Here is a 24,279-nt window from a genome sequence, read left to right on the forward strand (position 1 = left end):
AACGATTGCAAATCCCATGTTACCAATGAACTAAATAAAGTAAAGATTACAGAATTAGTTTACTACTTTCATGCTATCGCTTGATATTGAGATATTTCTGTCTCTTTTCTTGCTCTTGCGTATAGTAATTAATACAGTAAATATTTCTATAATTTTCGTTTATGTCAAGTAAGGTGACGTTCTTTATTATATTTTATAGTATCTTCATTTTTCTAGTCGAAAGGGAAATATTTGAACTACAAAAGTGCATATAGCTCTTGTCAGTTGTAAATTCATCCATCTTTCTTATATGATTTTAATGCTGTTATAAAAAGACTCTTTCTTATTCTATTCCCTTAGTCACGTGGGGTAGCTATATGCTACCATACTAGGGAGATTATCATAAGCAAGGTGGTTTCCCGTTACCTTCCTTGCGTAGTATATTTATGTCTATAGTCGGGTGTGTTCACGGGACCGGTTTGAGGGATGAAAAATCAGAGTTACCGGGAGAAAACCCTTCACCTCATTATGAGACCCGTTAACTCACCTTTAGTCGAAAGAGAGCAGGTAAAGGTTCCTCACGTCATAGACAGGAATCGAACCCATGTCTTTATGACCAAAGGGCTTCGTCTATACCGACTGAGCTACCGAGGCTCTTTAAAAGACTATACAAGTGAAAAACCTCATTAGCATTGCGATATATTGGACAACTGGCGATGAAATATTTTTTCAAACTGTGATGTTGTTCTTTGATGAGTTTGTAATTAATTCTAAACATTAAAATAAGACCAATACATAAAAAACGATGTTATTTATTAATCACATGTAGTAATGTTAAGTACAGAAATAGGTGTAAAAAGGATGCTATTGCAAACAATAAAAGCATTATATAAATTACATAAAACAATAACAAGCTCTGACTCGAGTAATCTAAATTTAACATTCAGTAATATCCTTACATTATAAAATGACCAAACAATATCATAAGGGTGTTTATTATCATACAGTACATTTTAAGTTCATACCTTGAAGAATGAGCAAAAATCTACCTAAAACAAAAGTGATGAACTTACAATGTATAATTCAAACAAATTCATTCTCTTACAAAACATTCTGCGAGGTAGCAATATTTCGACGAGTGCTTTGGTTTTTCAGATTTATACGAGGGTGGTGTGAAAAGTTCTCAGCCCGACAATGAAAAAACGAATTTATAATTTCAAAATTATTTTTATTTTTCTACATAATCTCCCTTAATACTAATACATTTATTCCAGCTATGCTCCAGCGCCATTATCCTGTCCCTGTAATAGTTCTCAGTAAGATCTGCAAAATACCCCTTACAGCTGCAATTACCTCTCGATTCGAAAAACGCTGACCAGCGAGGAAGAGTTTTAGTTTTGGGAAGAGGTAGAATTCAGAGGTAGCCAAATCTGGGAAATAGGGGTGGATGTTCCAATAATTCATAGTGCTGATCCCTTAATTTTCCCATTGCCAAAACACCTTTGTGGCATGTGCATTGTCCTGATGAAAGATGATTTTTTCTTTTGCAAACTGGGTATTTTTTCGTCTAGTCTGGTTAAAAGATCAGTTATTGTTTTACCCATTTCCATAACCATATGGAATAACCGGTTATTGTTTTACCCTTTTCACGACAACACCGACGCCATGACCTTTCCTGCTGAAGGAACCGACTCTGTCTTCTTTGGCGTTGAACAACCAGCTTGTCCACAGTTTTGGCTGCTGTTTGAATTCTGGTGTGTAATGGCAAATCCAAGTCTCATCTACAGTAATAAATCGACGTAGAAAATCAGTTTTATTCTTGTTAAAATGATCCAAGCACTGTTCAGAGATTTTCATGCGAGTGCGTTTTTGATCTGCAGTAAGCAAGCAAGCACCCATCTTGCGCAAAGCTTTTTCATTTGCAATTCTTCATGCAAAATATATCCTACATGTTCTTTTGAAATGCCTATAGTCTCAGTAATTTCACGCACTTTGACTCGCTGGTCATCCAATACCATCTCGTGAACTTCATCAATGATATCTGGTGTTGTTACACTTTTTCGACGTCCTTCACGTGGATCATCTTCAAGGCTAGTAAGGCCAAGTTTATACTCGGTAGCCCATTTCGTAATTGTCGAAAACGAAGGAGAAGGGTGCGCATAAACTTTTATGAACTTCGAATGAATTTCTTTTGGCGTTAAACCTTTTTACAAAGAATTTTACAACCGCACGATAGACAATTTTATCCATTTCAAGGGATGCAGACAACACTTTTGCTTCAGACAGCTGTATAAAACAAACTACTTGATAGAATGACTTGCAATTTCACATGGATGCTTATGACAGATGTACCAACTTAGAAAAAAAATCTTGCATAAAGTGTTGCCATCTGTGGTCGAGGCGGAGAAATTTTCAGACCACACTCGTACTTTGAAAAATTATACTATTGGACAAGATGGTTCTTAAATTTTATATGGATAAGGGCTTTCATTAGATAATTGTTTTGTTCTTAGAAGTCATCGTTGAATCGTTTAAGAGTACGTCCTGGTTTTCTTTTTCCTAATGGCTTGTACTTTAGGGATTGTTTTGGTAATCTTTCTGTTTTCATTCTTTGAACGTGTTCATCCATTTATTTTTATATTTTTAATTTTTTCTATTACTGGTTCTTGGTTTAATTCTTTCATAATTTCTTCGTTTCTTTTGTGAGCAAATAGGGTATACTTTGCAGTTTTTCTCATAAACTTCATTGCTGCTGTTATTAATCTTAGTTTTTTGTTTTATTGTTTAGATTTCGCTTTCATACATTAAGACTGGTAGAACCAATGTATTATATACTTTTAGTCTGGTTTGTTTTTGAACTAGATTTGGTTTAAATATAAAATTAATTACACCTGTTATTTTAAAATATTTTGCAATTTTTACATTTATATCTTTTTCATTTTCATATGTGATCATACATTATAGGTAGTTAAATGAATTCACCTGTTCTAAGATCTTGTTATCTATTACTATTTTAGTTCTTGCTGGATCTTGTCCTTTTCAAGGCCATAGTTTTTTTTTCTGTTGATATTATCATACCATAATCTTCGGCTATCTCATTTAGATCTAAAATAGCTTTCTGTAAGTTATCTTCTGAATTTGTAATTATTATTTGGTTGCCGGCAAAAAGGAGTGTTTAAGTTTACTATAGGAGAAAGTTTAATTCCTCGATGTAAATTTTTATTCTATTTTATTATTATTTCATTTAAGTAGATCTTCAAGAGTTGCTGAGAGGGGACATCCCTGTCGGACCACTTGGTTTATCTCTCTCTCGTATATCATAGCTCGTGATTTAATCTTATTTGTATTTGATTATTTCATATATATTTGTGATAGCTTTTAGGGTATTATTTGGTATTTGTCTTTCTTTTAATATGTTAAATAATGTTTCTTTTAACTTTGTCAAATGCTTTTTCAAAGTCAATAAATGCAATATGTGTTTCTAAATTGTATTTTCTTCTTTTCTCTATTATTAATTTTAGGCAAAAGGCCAGGTCTATATATGATCGTCTTTTCTAAATCCATTCTGTACTTCTAAAATAAAGTTTTCGGAATATTTCATTAGTTTGCTATTTAAGATTCTGTTATATATTTTGTAACAGGAATTTAGTATACTGATATCTCTATAGTTTTTAGGGTCATCACTATTACCTTTTTTAAAGATAGGAATCACAATTACGTTTTTCCATTCTATTGGGGGGGGGGGAGGGGGTACCAGTTGAATAAATTTTATTTAAAAATAATAAGAATCTTTCTTTGAATCTTGTTCCTGCATATTTATATAGCTGAGCCTAGCTTATCTTCTCCAGGTAATTTTCCGTTTCTCGTTTCTTTCAGGCTGATTTCTAATCCTTCTTTAGTTATTTCCTTTCCATTTTCATTAAACGTTTGCCAGTTATCTTTTTTAAAATATTTATCTGTCCACAATTCTATGTAGAAAGTTAGAAATTCTTCTAATTTCAATTCGGTGTTTAATTTTGTTTTCTTTAGTATCTGCATTTAAGTGTTTCAAAATATCATATGCATTGGGTCTTATTTGACATAAATCATGTTCTAAATTAGAAAAATTTGTTCCATGATTCTCTGTCTTTTTCTGACTTCTCTTTTAGCTATGGCTCTTATTCTTTTATATTCTATTTCATCTTCTAATCTTTTACTGCTTAACCATTTGTGATAGGCTTCTTTTTTCTTTTTATTTCTTTGATTGTTTTATTTCTTACACATCATAACAGTTAATTTCTCCTGGGTATGGAAAACACATTCTAGAGCACTTCATTTTTAAATGATTTTGGCCACATAACAAAACAAAAGATTCCAAAGTAGTATGCAAGTCTTTTTTCTTCCAAATAATGACATAGGTTCCAAGAAGAAAACAATACCAAACATAATTGAATGCCAACAATGCCTTGTCACGTTCCCAAAAACGTTTTTCTTTTATTTTTAGTTAATATGAAATGATGTGAATGTATCCCATGGAAAAAATAATTAAAAACCTTCCCACAAATTACACAGATGAATTTCTTGAAGGGAACGAATAAATGCCTTTGCAGACAACCTGAAAATGAAATTTCTTAACCATATTGTACACATGAGAATGTTTGGTCAATGAGTGATTTTTAACTAGTTACGACGTTACTAGTAAGCAATAATTTTTCAAGCCAGTCCTTAACATCTGTGCTAGTAGATTCACAAGAAAAGGCTTTCATCACTGTGCCCATAATTAAAGGCCTTCCAAGGTTACTTATATATGTAAACTTCGTGACACAAGTTTCATTATGAAATTATCTCATCCAAGTGTGAATTAACGAATGCGTTTTCAAATATCCTGAGCGTGAAAATCTTTTACCGCATCTTCCACAAGAGAATGGTTTCTCTTGAGTATGAACTAAGAAATGAGTTTTTAAATGACTTGTCTGTGAAAATGCCTTGCCACAAATTTCACAAGCAAATGGTTTCTGCTGAGTGTGAACTCGCAAATGTTTTGTCAAGTAACATCGTCTGGAAAAGGCTTTGCTACAAGTTTCACAAATGAACGGTTTCTCTGGAGTGTGAACTAACGAATGACTTTTCAAATTAGTTAAGTGTGAAAAAGTTTGACCGCATATTTCACAAATAAACGGCCTATCCGGAGTATGAACTACGAAATGTCGTTTTAATTGATTAGTCAGTGAAAATGCTTTGCCGCAAATTTCACAAGAGAATGGTTTCTGCTGAGTGTGAACTAAGAAATGTTTTTTCAAGTCCGATCGTCTGGAAAACGCTTTGCCACAGTTTTCACAAGAGAATGGTTTGTCCTGAGTATGAACTAAGAAATGCCGTTTTAATTGACAATTGAGTGAAAATGCTTTGTCGCAAATTTCACAAGAGAATGGTTTCTGTTGAGTGTGAATTAAGAAATGTTTTTTCAAGTCAGATCGTCGGGAAAACGCTTTACCACAAGTTTCACATGTGAATGGTTTCTCTTGAGTGTGAACTAATGAATGACTTTTCAAATTGCTTGAATTTGAAAATGTTTTGTCGCATATTTCACATGTCAATGGTTTTACCTGAGTATGAAGTAAGAAATGGCGTTGTAATTGACTAGTTAGTGAAAATGCTTTGCCACAAATTTCGCAAGAGAATGGTTTCTGCTGAGTGTGATCTACTAAATGTTCGAATCGATTCAAAATTTCATTGTCACTGACTTCACAAGGAAATGGATTCATATTACAATTCACTAACAAATATCTTTTCAGGTGACCTAATTAGAAATACTTTACATCGTTTTTCTAAGAATAGAGTCTCATGTAGGTGTAAACTAACGAATGGTTTCAAGTATGAAGTTCTAGAAAATTTCCTAATCTCGGAAATACCTCGTCACACGTTAAACAAGAAAAAGTCCTCTTCGCCACTAATACGTGTCTTTACAAGCCTCCACTTTCAACAACTTTTTGGGACAGGTTTCACATGAAAATTATCTACTTATCGTTAGCTAATAAATAATTAAAACTTGCTTGATGGTAAAAATTCGACTGTTTACAACTTTCATGATACTAGGCTTCACTGCTATTACATTCAAACAGAGTTTATTATTTAGCTTTAGTGGTACCGGAATTGTGGAATAAATTCTTCATTGGCATTCACCGATTTATCAATATTCGGCGTTTTCTTCTTGTCACCTTGAGTCAAATTATTTGCAGTTTATTTTTTTCCTAAAAAAAATTAACGCACATTATAATAAAGAGATGTAATATACAAACATTATGCATAATAAATCCACTCTTGTAATTATCATTTTATCGTTTTATGCGTATGAAAAACTATATAAAGGTTATTCCTCTTTTCATATTACGATTACTTTAAATTTTTCAGGAAATGATAATGAGTAATAAAATATTAATTAAAAAACTTTAATCAATATCTTCCTATATTTCGGCAATGTAACATTGCCATCTTCTAGGAACATAAAACTATGATATGCGCATGCAAGCATTAACAATGAGCAAATGGCTCATTTGTTTTTTAATTATTCTTAAAAACAAGTTTTTTTAATTAATATTTCAGTATACGTTGTCATTTCCTGAAAAATCATGTAACCAACGTATAAGTTTACAAGTATTACGACTACGGTAAGTAATTTTGGAAATTATAATTTTTACAACATTAAACACGCTGAATTGTTTTATATGTAGTATTCAAATACGGCATTTTCTGAATTTAAATAGAATTATTTTGTTGAAAGTTATGATTCATGCTGTCAATTAATATTATATACACTGTTATTTATCAACGATGAATTTTTCAAGCAGAGGAATTAGTAGCGTTAGCATTTAACACCAAACATGAAGATAAACTTTTTTATTGAAAGCCAGTGGAGTAATTTTTTGAATCATTACAACAGGCAGCTGGCACAGAAAATGGAGAAGCAGAGTAGGAAACGAATCCCACAAGGTATATAGGAACATTTTAGGAAAATTTGGGGAAAAGGACAAAGGTAATAATAATGATAAGTGCTTACTGGACTTTGGCTCAGGACACAAACTATCATTGCTAACACCATGTTTTGACAAACATCTGCACAAGTTCACATGGAGAGAAGACAAGAAGTAAGAAAAGCACCACTGACTACATCATTGTTGATAGTGATATCATCATGCTAATTCAATACAAAAATGTATAGAAAATTTGAAAAAGACCTTTACTTAGTACAAAGCATGATAAAAATGGATATTGCACTGAAAAGAACAGCATGCAATAAAGTTAAATTACGAATTAAAGTTGTGCAGCTTTTACTGGAAAATTGTAGACTCGATTATAGAAACATTATCGAATAAAAATAATACAAATTGAAAGACATACATATACAAAGCCTTGGGGTGTCGGTGGCAAACTCTGAAGAAGTCCCTGATTGTTATCAGCTAGGGAAGTATGTGGTGAAGTTGTCTGCAAAGTCAGAAAACTAAGAGCATCACGTTGGACAGAAATGTTAAAGCAGTTCTGAAAAAGAAGAAAGCATACCAAAAGTTCCTAGCATTACAAGTCTGCAGAAGATGCCTTAAAAGAATACAGAGAATGGTGTAATAGAGCTAACCTATGTGCAAGAGCAAAGTCATGGTAACATTGATAGGGAAAATAAATATCATTGAAGCAAAATGTTCTGGAGGCTATTGAACAAGCTTAGAAATGAAGGGAAAAGTAATGTAAAAGGAACCAAAGATGATAAAGGTGACATTGAAAACTGAGCATAAAGTTATCCTATATGTCTGGAGTAATTACTTTGAAAGACTTAAATGAATCAAGAAGTGACAGAACCATAATAGAAATTTTTCAAGAGGAATGCAAAGAGGAACACATATCAATACTTGAGGTAGAAAAAACAGTTAAGAACCAGGACAGTAAAGGAACTAGACATTAGCATTCAAGATGCACTCCCCCATACACAACATGCTGATACCTATCAGATAATCAGTCTCTGATCCAATGGAGTAATCTAATATCCAACCCCATTCGTTCCAGTTTGATTAACAACTTATCATATGGCAATCTATCAAAACTTTTGCAAAGTAAGTATACTACTGTGTATCCCTCTCCTCTGTACAATGAAGCTATCACCTTATTATAATAAGTAGATTACTAAAGCATGACCTCCCCTTTAGCAAATCCATGCTGTCCAGATAATACCATTGTCAACCCAATTGAAGAGAGAGGGGGCTGACAGAGAGTAGTATACAAGGCATGTTAAAAAAAAAAAGAGACCCAACTTTTTGATTTAAAAGCACAGAGAGCATGCTGCGGCTATTAAGTGCACCTAGCAGCAGGTTTTGACAATAAACTGCCATTTGCCCCATTCTGCTATGAGCATTAGTCATTGAGTTACACCTGTTGAAGTGAGCATGTGCACAAGCTGTTTGTCATATTAATGACAATGGAAGGGCTTGAAGAATGATGTGTGTGTGTGTGTGTGTGTGTGTGAAATTTTGCTGCAAAATTCGTAAAAATTTTAAAGCATTTTAAAAAGGGAAGAATGTCGGTCAGTGAATATCAAGAGATGTCAAGAGAGAGTTCGTGCTGTGATTTCTGGAAATCATCATTTAACTGTCTGAGAAGTTGCTGACAAAGTAGACATCAGCATAGGATTTTGCCATCAAATTGACTGAAAAGCTTCAGATGTGTTGCGTCAGCGCAGTGCAAAATTTGTGCCAGGTTTGTTGACTGATGATCAGAAAGAGAACTGTTGAAATCAGTGAGGAACTGCCTGCCAATGCAAATGGTAATGAAAACTCTCTTAAGAAAGCCCCATCCATCCTATTCTCTGAACTTAGCACCAGCAGGCTTTTTCCTGTTTCTGAAATTTAAAATCACTTTGAAAGGACAGCATTTCCAAACCATAGAGGAGATTCAGGAAAATGTAATAAGAGAACTGTGTGCCATCAGAGAAAGTGCATTCCAGAAATGGAAGAAACATTAGGAATGGTGTATCGCCAGTAGAGGAAATACTTTGAAGGGGAACAGTGCTTAAAATGTTGTAAAATGATCAAAAGTTCAGTCTGTTTTTTGACCATGCCTTGTATGTATGGAGAATGAGGGTGACTAGTAGAGTACCTCCATATTTTGTACTAGAGCTGTTTAATTAGTATGTTAATAATATTGGGAATGACTTAAGAGAGGAATATTTACTTGATTGCTGATGATGTAAAACTAGGAATGGCAATAGTTGATCACAGTGATGTAAATATACTGCAGGATTATTTACAAAAATTGGCATTGTGAGCAAGGATAATATCGTTGTCAGTTTAATGTTACAAAATGTAAGATTATGCACTTAGGGTCAAAAAGGTTACATACTGTGTATCATACTGATGATACTAGGGACTTGGGGTAATGGTGGACAGAAGTTGAAGTTCACAGGACATGTTGCAAAAGTTGGAAAACTACATCCATGAATTATTCAGATGTTGAAAGACGCACAAACAAGTAAAGACAGTGACAGATATTATCCTTCTTCATCAGGCCATGATTTAGCTGCATCTTGACTACTGTGCAGAGATTTGGTCACATGGTTTTTTTTTTTGGGGGGGGGGGGGTTAGGAGATAAATGGAAAGAGAATTCAATGATCAATGACAAAACTAGTAACAGGTGCATGGAATGCCTCCTATGAGGATAGGTTGAAGGTGTGTGGGTTGCAAAATTTAATTCATAGACAGTAAAAGGGAAATACATGATAGACGGTCATCAAAAGGGTTCTCTGAGACTGACACAAAGGAAATTTCAACACGTAACAAATATTTGTTATGTGTTGAAAGGCTCTGTATTTAGGTAGATCTTGAAAAGGCATATGATAATGTACCAAGAGAAAGACATTAAAACACAACAGTTATATGTTGTAAATGTGACATTATATCAAACAATACTTATTTGAGTTGCAAGTCACCAATTAGAGCTGAACGAGGTACAGGATGATGTTAAAATCAGTTGTGAGACAATGGTGTACATTATCTCTACTGCTATTCATCATATCAAAAATGGAGATAATAATCTCGGCTCTTTATTTTATGCATATTCATGATTGAGAAGAATGAAACTGAATTTATTGAGCTGTTGTGAGACAACTTCATCAAGCATTATGTGACAAAAGTAATTTGTGGTCAAGGAGTGTTAGATCTGATCATAGTGTCAGAGGGTGGGTTTCAGTTAAAGACATAATTATTCTGCACTCTTGGTGACAGTGATCATCCAGTACTCACTTGGGAAGTGGCTACGTTTAGGAATGTTCCATTTAGAAAAGGTTTCATGCTGAACTACAGAGCAGGAAATTATGACCACCTGAGGAGTATGCTGGGGGTTTTGCACCATGGTATCAGTTCTTGGATGGGAAGGATATTGACATTGCATGGGATGTGTTTAAAAATGATGCTATATCAGAATGTGTCCCTACAGTTTGAAGAATAAATAGAGTAGGAGTGAAATGGATGTATAATCTAGTTAAGGAAGAGAGATTCCTAAGAAAAAAGGACAATGTGGAAGGAACACTGTGAGCATAAGTTTGATGTCACTTATGATAATAAGCAGCAGGCCACAGGAGCCACAAGTGTTGTATAGAAAGCTGTCTGAATATGAAAACAATCTGGCTCTGCAAGTTAAAGAGTAGAGACAAAGCTCTTTGGCTTGAAAGACCTGAGTTCGATTGCAATCACAGATGTGAGGAACCGTTATTTGGTCCCTTTTGACTAAAGGTGAGTTAGCCAGTCTCATATGGAGGTAGGATTTTTTTACCCAGAAACTCTGGTTTTTCATCATCAGGAACAGGTAAACCAGCCCCATGAATACGTGTATCTACAGACATAGGACACTTCAGGAAGCATAGAGTTAACCACCTTATCCTTGGGGGGGGGGGGGGGGAGAAGACTAAGGTGGACCGCTAAAGAACCTCAGTGGTTCGTGAAAACTTAAGAAGAATACGAATAATTTCAGAACTTGAGATTCGAACACCAATATAAACACGACAGCAATGATTGTTGTTGTTTTTTTCAAATAGTTTTTTTCCCCTCCATTGTAATTAATTGTATCAGAAATGTTATATATTTCTATAATAAAACCGATGCTGTGATTATTATAAATTAGGAAATTATGTGGTCTTTGGGGGAGACAAGGCAGAATTAATTTTGACAAAAATATTGCATTAGCTTACAATACACTGGCATTTTTGTTTAGAATATTCATTAATTAATCAAAAAGATGACAATGAAACAAGAAGTTTCTGATGTATACTGGGAAATTATGTGCGACTCTTTAATGTTCCTTCTGAGACATGTTCTTTTATCTCAATAGTGGTGAGTAATTTCATGTTTTGCCAGCATGGTTGGCTGAGTGGTTAGCGTATATGCTATACAGCCAAAAGGCTGCAGGTTCGAATCCTGCCATGGCATGGATGTTTATGATTGTCTTCCACCTTCATACAAATGTATAAATACTTTCCCAAGATGAAATGGGTCACCATAGGAGAAGTAGACTCAAAAACTTCCCTCAATGGAAGAGGCCTTTACCTAACAGTGGAGAAAGTATAGGCTTACAAAAAAATATTTTATCTTTCATCCTGTACGCAGAGAGCATTATTAGGTTGTATTCCTAAAATGCTTGTTTTAAAAATAATAATCAGTAACAATAACGATAAGAAACTTTTTTCCCCTTAAAAAAATCAAACTATAGGTGAGACACATGGTCATTTATAAATAGGAAGAAGAGAGAAATCTGAAGAGAGGAAGTGAATTTTGAATGACCACTTCAGAGTGGTCATTCATTTCCATTATAACCAGAAGGGAAATTGACAGTCCAGTTGCAAATAGACTAGACTATAAGATGGTGGTTTAGGAAGTTCCTTTCTATAGCTTATATTCAAAGATGGGTGACATAAGTAAGATGCTGCATGGCTTAAGAGTGCTGAATCCATATTGATTGTTACTGATTAACTAGCATGCCTCCAGGTAGTGAAGAAACTGACTTCTGATAACCTGTTTCAGATGTTAAGATAGCTCAGGTGAGGGCAACCCATATTTTTATGGCTGACTACTTCTATATCCCTTTTTTTGAATGGACATGCTTTACAGCAGACGCTGAATGAGTATGAAAGACTGTAAAGATAATATAGGGTGGATGATAATTATAGAGTATAAGCCTCGTTCACAACTGACATGGAGTGGGGGGGGGGATTCTTATATTCTTAGAATTCTTGGAGAAGAATGACGCCAGAAAGGTTAGCATTTTCTTTAAGTGATGTTACAATGTCATTTGGATGTGAGACAGAGAGAGAGGTGGAAGCAAGGAAGGGTAGAATTTGTATCCAGTAACTGAAAGAACCAGAAGGTTTGACTAGCTTTAAGGCTAAGTTCTGCATTTAGTCTTCTCAAAGTCAGATTTCTTGATTGCAATTGCTATGTACTTTAGCTTATTAAGATTGCTATATTCTGAGCAATAAATACAAAATGTTATATTCAGGCAATGACAATCAAGGAAAAGAAGAAGTAGCCATAGTATTCAACACAAAATACGAGCAAATCTTCTTGAATGGCAGTCAGTCTCAAGTAGAGTAATGTCGGCAAATATGAGAATGGGGAACTGGACAATGAGACTTATTTGTGCCTATGGTCCCACAGAAGGTTCTACTAAGGTAGAAGTGGAGGAATTTTTTGAGGCTTTAGAAAAAGCAACTGACACAATGAAAAAGGAAAAGTTGGTCCCTTGTTGGGGATCCAAATAGCAGAGTAGGAAATGATTGTGAGACATACAAAATTATTTTGGGAAAATTTGAAGAAAAGAGCAAAGCTAATAATAACGACAAATATCTGTTGGATTTCTGCTCAGGACATGGACTGATTATTACTAACACCATGTTCCAACATAAAAATGTGCACAAATTCACATGGAGAGAAGAGGCTAGGAATAAGAAAAGTCTCATTGACTATGTTATTGTTGATAGTGATGTTTTCTCCCTGGTGCAGGATACCAGAGTGTACACAGGATTTGAAATTGGAAGTGATCACTATTTAGTCTTGAGCAGGATAAAATTGAATTTCATATTCAAAAGAATAACATGTAAGAAAGTTTTAAATCGAATAAAAGTTGAGCAGCTCTCAGATGTGAACTGTAGACTAAAATACACAAAGATTATTGAAGAAAAAATGAAAGGGTTTCAGAACAGGAATCAAATCTTGGAGATTCAGTGGCAAACTCTAAAGAAAACATTGATTGATTCTGCCAGAGAGGCATGTGGTGAGATTGTCTGCAAGGATAAAAAAATCAGAACTCCTTGGTGGACACAGGAAGTTAAAGAGGCAGTGAAGGAAAAGAAGAAAGCATATCAAAAGTTCCTGTCAAATAAGTCAGCTTGTGCTCTTAGAGAATATAGAGACAACTGCAAGAATGCTAAACACTGTGTAAAACTAGGTAAACAAAAGTCATGGGAGGACTTTGGCAAAAATATAGAAAATAAATATCAAGAAGGTGGCAAAACATTCTGGAGGTTGTTGAAGAAGCTTAGGAATGGAAGAAAGAGTGCTGTTAAAGGAATTAGAGATGATAAAGGTGACATGAAAACAGGAGAAAAAGATATCCTTGAAGTATGGAGTAGTTACTTTGAAAAACTGCTAAATGAAACAAGCAGTGATGACAGCACAGTGGTAAAAAACACTGACCAGGCATGCAGTCAGGAATACATATCCATACTTGAAGTAGAAAAAGCCATCATCTACTCCTGCTGCCTTTCCACATTTCAAAGGCTTGAAATGTGGAAAGGCAGCAGGAGTAGATGATATTCGACCAGAAATGCTGAAGTATGTTGGTATAAGAGTCTTACAGTGGCTGCACTGCATAGTTCAGAAAGCCTGGACAGAGGGAAGAATTCCTGATGATTGGAGTAGAGCTCTCATAGTACCCATATATAAAAAGGGAAATAAAACTGAATGTGAGAATTACAGAGGTATTTCCCTACTGAGTGTTCCTGGCAAGATCTATGCAAGTATACTTGAGAAACGGTTGAGAAGAATTGTGGAAGAAAAGCTTGGTGAAGAACAAGCTGGATTCAGGCCAAATAGATGCTGTCAGGATCAGATCTTCACTTTACGACAAATAGTCGAGAAAGTATGGAAATATAACAAAGATCTGTATTTAAGTTTTGTCGATTTGGAAAAGGCATATGACAAGGTGCCAAGAGAGAAGCTATTCAATACGCTGCAGTTATATGGTGTCGATGGGGCATTATAACAAGCAATACTTAGTCTTTATTTGAGTTGTAAGTCAGCAGTTAGAATTGAAGGAAGTACAGGAAGATGGTTTAATGTTAAATCTGGTGTGAGACAAGGATGTACATTATCCCCTCTGTTATTCATTATCTATATGGATCACATTATGAAGGAAAGTGGTATTAAATATGTAATCAAAATTGGAGATGTTAATGTCAGCTCTTTGCTTAATGCGGATGATGTTATACTTCTAAATAAATCCGCTACAAGTCTGCAAGATTCTCTGACTAAATTGAATAGCTGTTGTAATAGATATGGTATGAAGGTCAGCAATAAAAAGACGAAGACAATGAAAATAGGCAGAATCATTGAAAATGTCAACTGTGTGATAAATGGAGAACCTGTGGAACAAGTAAAACATTTCGGCTATTTAGGTACGATTTTTACTGAAGATGGTAAATTAAATATAGAAATAGACAACAGAATCAGCAAAGCTGGTACGGTGGGAAGTCAATTGAATAAATTCATATGGAATAAGAGAGAAATTAGTTGGAACACTAAATTAGCTGTATACGAGACCGTGTTCAAACCAGTTTTAACTTATGGATCTGAGAGCTGGGTCAGAAATAAAACACTTGACCAAAAACTAGAGACCACAGATATGAGAGCCCTGAGAAAGAGTATAGGTGTGAACAGATGGCATCAATGGCAATATCATATTAAAAACAAGGATATTAGGAAAGAACTTGACATTGTCAGCATCCAGGAATGTGTTACCAGAGCTAATCTCAGGTGGTATGGTCACTTAAACAGAATAGGCGAGGAAAGATTAGCAAAGCAAGTGTTCTCTGCCAGGTTGGCAGCAAAACGACCCAGAGGAAGACCAAGATATAGGTGGATTGATATGGTACAAAGTGCCTTAGACGATAGAAATATAAGATCTGATAATGTTGGAGTCTTGATAAGTAACAGACTTATTTGGAGGAAAATTGTAGATAGGAAGTTAGTAATGATGCAATTTTTTTCATGTAGTACTATCATATCCTGTACACCCCTTGAGGGTACATAGCAGAAATTTGATGATGAAGATTGCTATATAGCAGGGGTGTTCAACCCGTCGATCGCGGAGCGATTTTAGTCGATCTCTTGTGCATTCCTCCTTACTTACAAATTTAATTAAAACTGAAAACATAATATTTTATTTATCATTATTTTATATTATTTTTAATTTGCTTTAAGTGTATTGCTATTGTTTATTTATTTTTCATTAAAATTGTCAAATCAGTAATTTTCTTATAAGTCTGGGTAAATGAATTAATTTGGATCAGTGGAAGTCAAAGAGCGAGCCGAGTGAATACGATTACAAGCAAAGTGTAAATATTCCAAAGCATATTACATAGATTTTTTATTTAGTTTAAGTCCCATGTGAATATTGTAAAAAAATAAACTTTGTTTGTCTTATTATAGTTTGTATTAGATGTTTTTTGTAAATAACTCTTTTGAAGCTAACTGTATATACTGCTTTAATATAGAATATGCTAGAGTGTTAAAAACAAAGGCAATGTTTTTTTGCCAAAGTTGTACATGGCGACATTAGAAAGATTGTTATTGAAACTTGTATGTATGAGAAAGGCTTGCAGGCTCTAAGTGTAAATATCTCTGAAGTCAGTCAGAAAGAGTTCAAACAACTTTCCGATGGCCGGCAACTTACAATCAAAAGAAAGCAGAGGAGAACAAAAGGTGTGCTGAACTTGAAACTTAAGATGAAAGACACATACCAATTCTTTGGGGGTTGCCAAACTTCATGCGAGTTCTCAGAGGAGGCCTAATAAAAAGGGACTGAAGCAAGCAGAAGGGGTCCAGGTTCGAGAATTGCTGTCAGAGAGGAGGCCGCCCGGTCCAGAGTCACCGTCAGAGAGATTGCCCGGATCCACGTTCCTTGAGAGTCGAGTTTCCCACTTCCAGAAAGGAGCTTCTCGGTTCGAGATGTCACTAGAGAGAGAAACTACTGCTAGGCTGCAGACAAGGTTTCAAATTGCCAAAAGGAAAAGTTCCAATTGCCAGAGAAAAGTTTCCAGGCCAGGTTAATGTCAGATATTCACCAGTGTGTTGCGTTTTCATTACAATTTGATGAATCAAACAACTTCACTGAACAACTGATATTGTTCAGATAATGGTATTTATTCACATGGTATTTCAAGATTATTCAAGTAAAGAAGATTTGAAAATTATACCATTATTGGGAAGGACTAGGGGAGAAGACAATTTTTTCGGCATTTGATGAATTTGTGAAACAACACAAACCGTCCGCTTTTTAAATTTGTGTCTATTACTACTGATGGTGCTCCTGCAATGATAGGTAATAAATCAGGCTTCATTTCATTATGTAAAAACGATGACAAATATCCAGATTTTTTAACGTACCACTGTACTATTCACCAAAAAAAAGTACTGTGTAGTAAAAGATTAAACACAAAAGATGTTTTAGATATTACATTTAAAATTGTAAATTCTGTTTGAGGAAAAGCACTGCAACGTGCGGTTATTTAAATTATAGGCAGATGATGATAGGGAACTTCTGTTGCACAATAATGTTTGCTGGCTCAGCAGAAGTCAATTTTAAGAAAGATTTTTTGTATTAATTAACGATATAAACATTTTTCTTGATGAAAAAGGAGATATTTATCCACAATTGAGTGATAAAAGATTGTTGTTACACTTACCATTTTTAGTAGATTTCTGTACGAAATTAAGCAATTTAAATATATTATATAGAGTTACAAGGTAGAGATAAAAATTTAATTGACATGTTAAGTTCAATAAAAACTTTCCAACAATATTACTTTTATTAAAGAAAAATATAAATGACCGCCAATTTAGACATCTCCCATATTGATTAAAATTTTTTGAGCAAAATCAAGAAATGCTTTGCTATGATTTAAAAGAATTTATTCGTGAAATAAAATTAGTTGAGGAAGAAATAAATTCAAGATTTAAAGATTTTAATAAAACTGAAATGATTGTATATTTTATCAATAATCGATTTCAAGAAAACTTGAACATCACAGAAATTTCAAATAAAATTAATGGGCTGTTTGATATAAACCAAGCCAAAGTAGAACTTGAGATAATAAACATTCAGGATAGTTTACATTTAAAATCAATAAACAATGAAGTCATTTGGAAGTATGCATATGAAAAATTCTGTCGTGTTTCAGATCGACATACTTGTCAGAATTCACTTTTTCAAATATGACCATCATAAAAAAATCAATTAAGAAGCCAAATTATAAATGATCATTTGAATGATTGTCTGCGATTGGCCACTTCTTCATATCAACTTGACTATGAAAATATTGCCAGGTCCAAACAGTGCCAAATTTCACATTAACTTTTTTTTTTTTTTTTTTTTTTTAATCAACCAGCATTTCCTGTAACTTGAGTTTGTAATCAATCTGTTGTTTTTTCTAACTTTAGTTTTCCAAAATAGAGAAATAAATATTTTATTCCAATATATATATATATTTTTTTTTTTATTGTATTAAAATATTTGTTGTATTAAAAGTGATAAATAAATTTTTAAATACACAAATAAAGTGTTTAGTTGTGTATTTTTTTTCAGTTGTTTATTTGTGCGTAATCAGATATCAGGTTGGGGGGACGTGATCTATATAAGAGAGTAGATCGCCAAAGAACTTTTTATAGAAAAGTAGCTCGCGTAGTGAAAAAGGTTAAACACTACTGCTATATAGGCTGAGTTGGAAGCTGAATTTTTGACTTGAACCTATTCAGATATGCTGAATTTCAGACTACTAGGACATAGATGGTGATTAAGGACTTTAATGGAATGGTGGGGGGAGAAGACAATCATTACGGCAAGGATTTTTTCCGTTCGTTGTTCAGGGCAAGTTTTTAGTTCTGCAAAGCAATACAGTAATCACACCATGGTAAGGAAGAAGAATAAATCACAAGTAATCCCATCTGGTACTATTTCACTACCAGATATAAAAGCACATCCATCACCCAACTATTGTTCATGGATGTTCCTTAGCGAATGATATATGGACATAACTGTAGTCTTCTGAATTATCAGGACAAGAGCTGATTAAACATATGTTTGTTTCTTTTCATTATTTTTGTATTATCTTGATTTGCTGGCTGAGCAGTTAGGTATTCACTCTCTATCCAACAGGCTGCAAGTTCAACTATAGATTCCCACTGTAGAATGGATGTTTGTGATTATTTAGGTGGGGCAGGAATTTCGTCATCCATTGTGAAACCACTGCCCTGCTTATTATAAGCCTAAAGTGGTTTGAAAATTCCATGTTTCATCTCTAGAGCAGGGTTACTGGACCAGGTAAAAAATGAATGAAAAAATACCTTTTGTGGGTGGAAGTCACATAATTTAAAAAAAAAAAAAAAAAAAAAATTGGATTATCTTCATGTTATCTTAAGTCCAGTCTGTAGGAACACAGGAACCTAGTAAATAAAATAAATATTTTTGTACTATACTCTTGAACTGGTTCTTTTGGTATTTGTGGTTGATAAATTATTTTCTTTAAGTTATCTTATTATTCTCTTTGAGGTCATCCAAATGTGAGCAAATCTTTGCTTAATGCTATAATGGGAAAGAAAGCGAGTATCGTGAATGTTATATAAACAGTTTGAATTTATGTAAGATGATTTCAAGAAGACATGGTGTGAATAGGGGAGTGAAAATCAGGTTTATTTCATGCAGAGTTGTGAATGATTGGAATGCCTTGCCTGAGAGTGTGGTGTCTGCAGAGAATTTGAGTGTGTTTAAAGCAGGGTATGATAAAAGGACCACCCAGATGAGTCTTTGACTCCATGGGATCCTGGATAATAATAAGACATTCAACTATTGTATTTTTATATTATCTTAAAGAACCTAACATTCTAAAAAGGTATCCATATAAATTATTTAAAAAATATGCCATTTCTTTAGAGTTTCAACTGATATTTTGTTGAGTATGAGGAAAGGATTGAGAAGATGCAACTTACAGAGTCTGGTGGACAAGAGGAAGAGGGGGGATATGAGACCTATAAGTTATTAAGGGATTGTTATAAGATCAATGCTGGAGAAGTTCTACAGAAAATAGTGGAGATCAGCAGAGAACCAGAGGTCATGGTTCCTGGAAATTGTATAAAAGAGAGTGCGAACAGGGAAATGAAAAGCAGGTTTTTTTCATGCAGAGTTGTGAATGATTGGAATGCCTTGCCTGAAAGTGTGGTGTCTGCAGAGAATTTGAGTGTGTTTATGCAAAAGCCCAATTCTCCAAGATGAAAAGCATTTTAACAGGAAACCACAACCTAGATGTGCAAAGTACATCTCCTTGCAGAGATGTATAATGCTATGCATTAAGGGAAGGGCCACTATCCAGACTGGTTTCGACCTTTATTGAATGTTCAAGTACAGGTCAAACTCCAAAAACTGAGCATTGTTTCTCTCAGTAACAATGCTCAGTGGCAAGATAACAGGCTTATCTTGCCACTGAGAAGAACTCTCAGTGTTGGCTCTACCCCATGGCAGGCTCACACCACCACTGAGCATAGCTGCTCATTTGCTCATGTCATCTGAGGGGTAACAGCAACAGCTGTGCCTCAGTTAACTTCATGGGCTACAGCATTGCCATTCATCACCCAGCTTCCAACCAGTTTCAACCTTTATTGAGGTCTTGTCAGTGGGAGCCAGCCCCAGAGGTGGTGATACTAAGGTGGAAGTAATGGAGAAGTCATATTTACCTATATGAGTTGCCAAAAGGTGTCTCACCTTATTATTAAATTACTCTGGATTTAGAGAAAGATGTTGGAAGCTTTTTTCCCCACTTGGTTAGACTATAATAAATAAACGCCTGAAGTATCTTCAGGACTGAGGCAACTTGTGGTAAAAGTGGACCAAGCTCTCATCGCTACTTGTCTTAGTATCTCTCATAATGCAAAGCACATCTCCTTGTGGACATGTATAATGCTATGCATTAAGGGAAGGGCCACTACCCAGACTGGTTTCAACCTTTATTGAGGTCTTGTCAGTGGGAGCCAGACCCAGAGGTGGTGATACTAAGGTGAAAGTAATGGAGAATTATTATAGTCTAACCAAGTGGGGAAAAACTTCTAGCAACAGTATTTTTTATTATTGTTTTTATTATTTTAATATCAAAGGTTGGTCGATTGGTAGAGTCTCTGCTACTAATGGCTCACGCAAAAAGTTAAACAAGGTTAAGCGCGGTTAGTAGTTGGAAGGGGGATCAATCGTTCAATGCTGTTGGCACACACTCCCTCGATGAGTCTTTGGACGGAGGTGTCACATAATAATAATAATAATAAATTAAATAAAAATTTAATATCATATATATATTATTTTATTTTTAACGAACAAAAGATCTAAAGTCAAAAGGTAAAAAGTCCGCAAATTATTGAAAAATATTACTTCCAGGTGAGAAGTTGTGTAGTATTTCTAAGACAAAAGTTATTTCCAGCAGCAGTAAAAGTAGTCATATTTCAAATTCTTTTAGGGAAAAAAAACAACTAACACTGTGAACTTTCTTTTTTGTTGCATACATGCAAACATGGTTTTTATATGGTGAAAATATAGAATAGAATTTCTAAAATTTAGAATATGTCAACAAACAGCTTGCAAAGAAATAGTCCAGAATTAACAGTATCTGCTCCAGCAGATACAACAATATTATTGGCTTACTATTATTTTTATGGCTAATATACTCTACTTTTGTTTAGGAGTGCACTTTTTTTTATATACAATGTCATTGGTTCTTTAACTCAAATCTTAGGGCATTACTGATGTGTTATAAAACTAATATAAGAATAATATAGGAGGAAAATTTGGATAGCTTTTTTGAATGTTGTTTATGGTCTCCTTATCCTGCAATATGCATTCATCTGCTGTTAGGGAAGTGGGGGTTTTGGAAAGTGGGGGTAAAGGAAACTGTTTGAAAAAACCTGGGTTTTTTTATATGTATAATAATATTATTATTAAGGATGAGTAGAGAACATTTGGAAGGGGGGGGTTAGAGAAGAATCTGAAGATAGAAATTATTCTTTGGGGAAGAGGAGACTATGTCATGTCGGCTAGGTTTTTCTGTCTTTGGTGTGCTTCTGTTGTCTCCTATTGGTCGGAGATGTGACCTAATTTTTATGTTATGGAGCTTCCAACTCTCAGAGATTATGTAGGGTCAGTGGACGTTTATTTAATTTTTGTCACATTTTATGGCTATTGTTTCCAATATTCTAAGCATTGTTTCGTTGTCTTGTATGTCTAATATTATGGCTTTGTCAATTTGCAGGGTATGTTTCTGTTCAAGGGCATAGACTGCTATTTCAATTTTTCCTGTACATTGTATTCTGTTTTTCTTTTTGTTTTTGCATTTTTTGTTTAAATGTTCTGGAATAGGGATTTTACAGTCACAAAAGTGTTCTTGTAGTCTTGCCCATACAGACCTGATAGTTGAACCTGTGTAGGTGATATCACACACAATTCCAAAGATAATGCACTGTCGAAATGGCTGACACCCAGTTACTCCCACCCCTGACTTTTTCCCATCAATCCCTCCTCTTCCCAAATAATAATGTCTATCTACCTTCAGATCCTTCTCTCACCTCCCACTCCGAAATGCTCTTTACCAGCCCTTAATAATAATAATATACATATAAAAAAAAAAAAATTGCTTTTTTCACACAATTTCCCCACATTACTTTGCCCCTCTTCCCAAAACCCTCCATTCTTAACAGCAGATGAATGCATATCGCCAGGATAAGGAGACAGCAAACAACATCCAAAAAAAGGTACACCCAAATTTTCCTCCTAGAGTTTTCTTCATATGAGGGTGGTCTGAAAAGTTCTCAGCCTAACAATGAAAAACAAATTTATAATTTCAAAATTATTTACACTTCTCAACATGATCTCCCTTAAGGCTAATACATCTATTCTAGCGATGCTCCAGCACCATTATACCATCTGTGTAGTGGTTCTCACTAAGATCAGCATAATACCGTTCTATGGCTGCAATCACTTGATTCGAAGAAAAACGCTGGCCAGTGAGGAAGAGTTTTAGTTTTGGGAAGGGATAGAAGACAAAGGGAGCCAAATCTGGGGAATAGGGTGGATGTTCCAAAAATTCATAGTGCAGATTCCTTAATTTTCCCATTTCCAAAACACTTTCATGGGCAGGTACATTGTCCTGATGAAAGATGATTTTTTTCTTCTGCAAACCAGGTCTTTTCTCACGAATTTTTTTTTTATCTAGTCTGGTTAAAAGATCAGAATAATATTCCCTGGTTACTGTTTCCCCCTTTTAAAGATAATTAATAAACAAAATGCCTTTAGCATCCCAATACACCGACGTCATGACCTTTCCTGCTGATGGAACCGACTTTGTCTTCTTTGGGGCTGAACAACCAGCTTCTGTCCACTGTTTTGACTGCTGTTTTGATTCTAGTGTGCAATGGTGAATCCAGATCTCATCCATAGTAATAAATCAACACACAAAATCAGTTTTATCCTTGTTAAAACGCCCCAAGCACCGTTCAGAGATTTTCATGCAAGTGCATTTTTGAAATGCTGTGAGCAAGCGAGGCACCCATCTTGCACAATGCTTTTTCATATGCAATTCTTCATGCAAAATATATCCTACACTTTCTTTTGAAATGCCTATAGTCTCAGTAATTTCATGCACTTTGACTTGTCGGTCATCCAATACCACATTGTGCACTTGGAGTCCTTCACATGGATCATCTTCAAGGCTGGTATGGTGGCCACGTTTAAACTCAGCAGCCCATGTCTTAATTGTTGAAAATGAGGGAGAAAAGTGCCCATAAACTTTAAGAATGTCAAATGAATTCCTTTCGGTGTTAAACCTTCTTTTACAAAGAATTTTATAACCGGGAATTTTTCCAGAAATAATATCTTATTGGCTTACTTCTGTTATCAAATGGTAACATGAAGTGACAGATATTGAATACTGTAGGTGAAAAAGTTTGAAACCAGTAGAAAATAAGATAGAGTAGTTATTTATTATTCAGTTACAGCAATTCCATCCTGAAATTAAAAAAAAAAAAAAAATAGTTACTAAAGAAAGAGCCAAAAGGCTTCTGTTCACTGGTGTAAAGACGAAATAATGCTGGACAGTGGCGCACCCAGAGGGCGGCCAAGGGTCCTGGCATCCCTCCCCCAAAGAAAAAGGAAAAAAACACTGAAAATTTTCCAAAAATCTTTTCCTAATTAATAAAATTCATTTTTTTTAAAATTTATGTTGTGGTTATGTTCTATTTCTATACCACTTATGAATTAGTGATCGTTGCAGATGCTTAGTCATCGTATGCGATGCGTAGTGTGTATTCTCAAATCGTCTACTCAACTCGTCCCCCCCCCCCCGCCAAGTTTAAACGTTGAGTGCGCTACTGATGCTGGATCTAATATTATTATTACTTGACACCTCCAGGGAGTCCAAAGCCTCATCGTGGGTGGGCACACTACTCTGCTTCGCTAAATACATCTCATCCTCGCCACTACTACTTCCACTTGATTTTTATAAAAAAAATTTGGTAAGACAAAAAATAAATGTAAATAAAAAAAATAAATACTGAAAGAAATGCATACATTTTTCTTTAATTTGTAAAGCCTTAATTTAAATTTTGACGCCACTTACCTCAGTGTGAATTAACTACACATTTACTATGTGTATAGCAATCAACAATTCGATTATTTATAAATAATGACCATGTGTAACTATGTATTTATAACAGAGTTTAAGCAAGGTGAAATACATGTGCGTACCTAAGCTCCTGAATGGCGAATGCGCACTGCATGTAAATAAAAGAACGATGATAGTGTAAGGGCGCCCCCTACAACGACGCACCGGGATAATTATTGTTATTACTATGTGACACCTCCAGGGAGCCAAAAGATTCATCGAGGGAGAGTGTGCCAACAGCATCGAACGATTGATCTCCTTCCAACTACTAACCGCGCTCAAATTTGCTTAACTTTTCTGCTGAGACAGCAGAGGCTCT

At 34.8% G+C, this 24,279-nt stretch overlaps 1 protein-coding gene across 1 annotated transcript; it reads right to left on the bottom strand.

Annotated features, from left to right (window-relative positions):
• Nucleotides 1-782: 782 nt before the first annotated feature.
• On the bottom strand, nucleotides 783-24,048 carry LOC150098508 (uncharacterized). The gene is made up of 2 exons (XM_090404695.1): nucleotides 23,916-24,048; nucleotides 783-6,209 (listed from the first exon to the last, which is right to left on the bottom strand). Exon 2 carries the CDS (start codon nucleotides 5,721-5,723, stop codon nucleotides 4,800-4,802), a length of 924 nt encoding a protein of 307 aa, XP_090260821.1. The 5' UTR covers nucleotides 5,724-6,209; nucleotides 23,916-24,048; the 3' UTR covers nucleotides 783-4,799.
• Nucleotides 24,049-24,279: the final 231 nt, after the last annotated feature.

This window comes from Typopeltis vanoorti, chromosome 15 (genome assembly GCF_054136105.1).
Source record: "Typopeltis vanoorti isolate ZY-2024b chromosome 15, IOZ_Tvanoo_1.0, whole genome shotgun sequence".
Taxonomy (NCBI): Eukaryota; Metazoa; Arthropoda; class Arachnida; order Uropygi; family Thelyphonidae; genus Typopeltis; species Typopeltis vanoorti.

Bases quoted from the DNA above. Each gene is read 5' to 3' on its own strand.
- LOC150098508 (XM_090404695.1), bottom strand. From the start codon at position 5,723: ATGAATCCATTTCCTTGTGAAGTCAGTGACAATGAAATTTTGAATCGA.